General features: G+C 34.0%; 2 protein-coding genes across 5 annotated transcripts; one reads left to right on the top strand and one right to left on the bottom strand.

Annotated features, from left to right (window-relative positions):
- Positions 1-1,538: 1,538 nt before the first annotated feature.
- On the top strand, positions 1,539-2,831 carry LOC119641845 (18S rRNA aminocarboxypropyltransferase). Of its 3 annotated transcripts, none has more exons than XM_038040718.1 (3): positions 1,539-1,653; positions 1,734-1,904; positions 2,131-2,831. In XM_038040718.1, exons 2-3 carry the CDS (start codon positions 1,750-1,752, stop codon positions 2,744-2,746), a joined length of 771 nt encoding a protein of 256 aa, XP_037896646.1. In that variant the 5' UTR covers positions 1,539-1,653; positions 1,734-1,749; the 3' UTR covers positions 2,747-2,831. The 3 variants fall into 3 exon arrangements, with proteins under 3 accessions (XP_037896646.1, XP_037896645.1, XP_037896647.1); XM_038040717.1 differs by having other exon boundaries at positions 1,539-1,657; XM_038040719.1 differs by having other exon boundaries at positions 1,539-1,673.
- Positions 2,832-2,867: 36 nt separating this feature from the next.
- LOC119641844 (mortality factor 4-like protein 1) lies at positions 2,868-4,568 on the bottom strand. 2 transcript variants are annotated; one of them, XM_038040716.1, is made up of 5 exons: positions 4,374-4,568; positions 4,194-4,311; positions 4,008-4,120; positions 3,673-3,936; positions 2,868-3,597 (listed from the first exon to the last, which is right to left on the bottom strand). In XM_038040716.1, the coding sequence occupies exons 1-5, from the start codon at positions 4,399-4,401 to the stop codon at positions 2,978-2,980; spliced, it is 1,143 nt and encodes a 380-aa protein (XP_037896644.1). In that variant the 5' UTR covers positions 4,402-4,568; the 3' UTR covers positions 2,868-2,977. The 2 variants fall into 2 exon arrangements, with proteins under 2 accessions (XP_037896644.1, XP_037896643.1); XM_038040715.1 differs by having other exon boundaries at positions 2,873-3,936; positions 4,374-4,563.
- Positions 4,569-4,721: the final 153 nt, after the last annotated feature.

Genomic DNA, 4,721 nt, shown 5'->3' with positions numbered 1-4,721 from the left:
CCAGGTTTATTATCAATTTATTCGATTTTCATAATCCAGCTGCGGATTTCTTCGTTCATCTTCAGCAGCAATATGCAACCATACATCTAAGAAAATAAATTATTTCAAATCTTTTCCCAATTAGATCAGTTATCCGATGCACATATGCAGTTTATTCTATTCTTTGATGCTGATCATGAATGTATATACCATGTTGTGTCTCTGAGGTTTTTGTCTAAGGGTTGCAAACGCTTTGACAAAATAAATATGCTCTTCATCCTTCGATGATGTATATAAAGGGCGCCACTTTAATCAAAATATGTTAATAATTAATTAGTAGTTTTACAGACACTGGCCGTCACAAATGAATTGTTCCATTTTCAGTATATAATATTCTAATGTTATTAGTACTTAGCATGATTTCTACTTAGTGAGCATATCAATTTAGATTGTCGTGGTGTTCTTACTTAACGACTTTTGCCGAGAAATTTGGACAATTACAAGAATATTGTAACAGCCACTATATTTCACATATCTTTAAAATATGTCTTAATTTTAGTAATTAATAATTGATATTAACGATAAGATTTTTTTTCTTTTAATTCTTAAAACATCGTTACTATACAATAAGTATACTCCATAATAGTTAAGAGTGCGCGAATAATGCTAAGAGTAATAATAAAAATAAATTTGTGAATTATTGAATGCATGTTTGTTGAAGTTACCAAAGCGATACATCAAGGTCTCGATTTCGATCGCTAGTTTCCATTTTTTTTGCACACAATTCTAGAACAATTCAAGGTTCAAGAAATTTCTAGATAATCTGCGTTGTTGTATGCCGCGATTATAAATGAATACAACGCAGGTGCAAAATTGTGCTGAAGTTAGAAATGGAAAGTGATTTATGATTTAGTGAATATGAGTGATGTTCTCTATCCTTTTTGCATTAACGTATCACATTCCCATAAATATTTTCAATTATTCTGCTCATGCATACATGTACACTCGTATGCTGTTGCTGTTGAGAGTCAGAATTAGGACCAATGTGATTACCAGGAGAAGCTGTGTTAGGCCCACGCTAACGTCTGCGCTGAAATTGTCCATTATTGGTAGGAATACTGCGTAAATTCCAAAACTACTTCCTGTATTAGCACTGTTTTGTAGGGATTGCTGGTGGGGATTATCTACTAAACCATTAGAATCATAGAAAATATTTTATTGCGTCCCTGTTTATTCTCAATTTATACGCAACTATTTTAGTATGAAAGGTATGGTATCTCTGAATTTGTAAAAATCGAACGAACAGTCTCTTAGAATTTCCAAAAATCAAACGGTAGGTATGTTAAAAGTGAACAAAAACCACTCAGAATATATATAAGAAAAAATACATATGTTTTTTGATAGAAGTAAACAAAAGCTAAGAAAAGTTCACACTTGTAGGATTAGTTTGTGATTAAATAAATTTTCCTTATTTTATACAAAAAGCAAATAAAACGAAAATTTGAAAATGTAACAAATATCAATTTAATTATTTATTTATTATTGACATTTTTCAATTTTTTCTATTACTATCCTTCTTAATTCCGTAATTAATTCAAATTATATCATGCTAGAAATGTAGCTGCAAGTTCTTACAGTGAAGTGCGTAGCAGCTTTGTAGGTCGTTGTTTTCTCGTACGTACGTCACTAAATAAGTAAAAAAATTTTATAAAATATATTATAACTTTATAAACTTTGTGTGCTACATATTGTAGTGATTTTTAAGGTGAAATGAGTGGTAGAAATAGTAAAAAAGGAAGAGCAGCCGCTCGATATCGAACTGGAAAGTCTAGACGAAATTTCGAACGGACGTTTACGCAAAGGCAATGCGAATTGACAATTGAAAGTAGCGACGGCGATAGTTCTTCTTCTGGTTCAGAAGCAAAGTAAGTTTTGTTTACTTTTGGTTTGGTTCGGTGTATGGTTTTCGGCTAATTTGGAGCCGCATTTAGATTTCATAAAATAAAATTTGTTATTTCTACAAACTTACTTCTTTACTAAACAATAATTTAAATTAAGTATATTATTGAAGAAGTTTGTGATCTTCTTATTTGTCTATTATATTGTTTTCTTCGTTCTCCATATTTACAAAAAATTTGTAAAAAACTTTAGATACTCACCGACGTTTCCTGTCGCTATGTGGGACCTTAAGCATTGCGATCCAAGAAAGTGTTCTGGTCGAAAATTAAGCCGTTTAGGTCTAATGCAAAATCTACGATTGGGAGAAAAGTTTTCCGGTCTTGTGCTAACACCAGTAGGTATTAATTGTGTGAGCCCTTCAGATCGAGAAATAATAGCCACTTCAGGAGTAGCTGTAATTGATTGTTCTTGGGCGAAGCTAGATGAAACCCCATTTACAAGAATGCGTAGCCCTCATCCCCGTTTACTACCTTTTTTGGTGGCAGCGAATCCTATTAATTATGGAAAACCTTGTAAATTGAGCTGTGTTGAAGCGATTGCCGCGACGCTTTTTATATGTGGCTTTCGGTTAGAAGCAAATTGGTATATGAGCAAGTTTTCGTGGGGTCATTCTTTTATTGAACTCAATGAAATGTTACTTAATAAATATGCAGCCTGCAGGACAAGTGCAGAAGTTCTGCAAGTACAACATACTTACATTGAAGAAGAAAGAAAGGCAAAGGACGAACCGAAAAATTATAGTGAATTTTATCCTAAAAGCAGCAACGAAGAAATAAGCGATGATAATAGTGGTAAAGAAAATGACTGAAGGTTTTTACAGCTTGAACATTATTAAAAAATAAATTTCGTTTTAATATATAAGTATTTTATTATATATTGAAAAATTACATACAAGAGCATAAAAAATAATCAAGAACAGAAAGGACGAAAGCAAATTTAATATTAAATAATGGATATTCCAAACATTGCCAAATGCTACAGAGGATTTAAACATTACAGAAGAAAAGTTATAAATTAAATAATTTTCTTCACCCGAGAATCATTGAGTGTGGCGATGATATTCCGGACTTACATTGACAAAATTGGACATGCTAAAGTAAATAGCGCTATTTTTGACCAAGAATTTGAGAAAATCATGCAAATGTGCCAAAAGCATTTGCATCGATTTCTCATCCAGAGCTGAATAGCCCAACATTGAGCCCAGTTTAACAAACAAACGCAACAAATGAAATGCACCGTATAATTTTGAGAGCGGTGTTTCAGGATGTTGTTGTAAGATGTCAGCATACTGGGGCCTCTCAAATTTATAAAGTAATTGAGATCCGAGCATTACATTAAAATATTCTATAACACCGTTTAGAACATCGGTGATGGCCAACTCTTTGGACGCGCTAGTAGACTTGGCCAATTTTTTGAAAGCTACATATTGATCGACAATATCTTGCACAGTATTTTTCGCAGGTAAATCTAAAAGCTTATGCTGCCTAGTAATGGCGTCCCAATCATCCGCCAAGCACTGCTTAAGTTCATCTGGCATCTTAATTTTCACCTCTATCTTGGAGAGAAAACTCTCTTCACTCTCAACGCATGAATCGAAACGATTGTTATTCGGTGCTGTGGAGGGCATTGCGCTTGAAATCGTACTGCTAATATTGGTGCCTGCAACAGGATTAGGATTAGGATTAATTACTGAGCTGTTAGGTTTATCACTAATATTTTGATTCGATCCCCCACGTTTCTTTTTGTTGGATGAATCATCTTTGTCTTCCTTAGCCGAATCCTCGGTTTTTGAATCTTCCTTTTTAGCAAGGATATCCGTGCAAGTGATCGCTTGTTTCGAGCGATTGCCGCGGCTGCCAGAAGTAGGCGCAGGCGCCGCCAATGCGCTACTAATTTCTCTAGAAGGTGTAGAAGCTCGAGATTCACTGCCGCCGCTGCTAGCTCCGCTATCTTTTGTAGCGGAGCTGTTGCCCTCACTCTTTTTTGCTTTGGGAGTACCTATAAAAATTAGAAAAAATGTATATGTACGCTTAACTCAGCATTGAGAATCCACAAAAGTCTAAATAAACCTTTCTTATTTTTTCCCGCTGTTGAACTATGTTGCTTGAAAACGTCCTTTTGCCTTTGTACATTTGCTTCATTATATTTTAATACACGATTTTCTGGCACCCATTCGTCCCAACTTGTAAAAAAAATAATTTGTGTTATGTGTACATAATAAAATCTATGATATCGCAGTTTAATTTTATACATACTTTTTGTTCCAGCCGGCATAATGAATGTAATATTTAATTTGTTTGTCCTTAGTTATGGTGCTCTTTAATGCCTTCGCCTCATATATTAAAGGTCCATGAAAACACAACACCTTTTCGCCTAACATTAAATAAAACTACAAAAGTCATCGAGAATAGAATGGAGCGCCAATATTATTTTACCTTCGGCGAACTTTTGTTTAGGTGTCATTTCACTTGAAGACGCTATTTTGACAATTTTTATTCAACACCCAAGCAGAAATAAATTTTGGTAAACAGGTGTAAAAAAACCTCGAATGAGATTTGTAAACAGAAATTGTTTTAAGAAATTTTTTTATTGTTCGGCTCTTTAAGCTCTTCGCAGCTGTTCGCATTGTTACCATATTCGAGAGAAGCCATTGAATTCTACAATTTCACAAATAGCAAGTTACCGCACCAATTCTCTCTATTTCTTTTATAAATCTGGGTCCTTTTTTAATATACAGCAGTCTTTTACTAACAACTCTATGGTCGAAGGTTCAAATTTCGGGT

This window comes from Glossina fuscipes, unplaced genomic scaffold (genome assembly GCF_014805625.2).
Source record: "Glossina fuscipes isolate IAEA_lab_2018 unplaced genomic scaffold, Yale_Gfus_2 182, whole genome shotgun sequence".
In the NCBI taxonomy this organism is placed as follows: Eukaryota; Metazoa; Arthropoda; class Insecta; order Diptera; family Glossinidae; genus Glossina; species Glossina fuscipes.
Note: the sequence above shows the minus strand (reverse complement) of the source record. Positions and strands in the feature narration are given on the sequence as shown.

Excerpts from the sequence above, each read along its gene's own strand:
- LOC119641845 (XM_038040718.1), top strand. The coding sequence starts at position 1,750 with ATGAGTGGTAGAAATAGTAAAAAAGGAAGAGCAGCCGCTCGATATCGA. Across the intron at positions 1,905-2,130 it reads TCTTCTGGTTCAGAAGCAAA|ATACTCACCGACGTTTCCTG; the intron begins GTAAGTTTTGTT and ends AAAAAACTTTAG.
- LOC119641844 (XM_038040715.1), bottom strand. The coding sequence starts at position 4,401 with ATGACACCTAAACAAAAGTTCGCCGAAG. Across the intron at positions 4,312-4,373 it reads TAAACAAAAGTTCGCCGAAG|GCGAAAAGGTGTTGTGTTTT; the intron begins GTAAAATAATAT and ends ATTTAATGTTAG. Across the intron at positions 3,937-4,007 it reads AGCGGGAAAAAATAAGAAAG|GTACTCCCAAAGCAAAAAAG; the intron begins GTTTATTTAGAC and ends TAATTTTTATAG.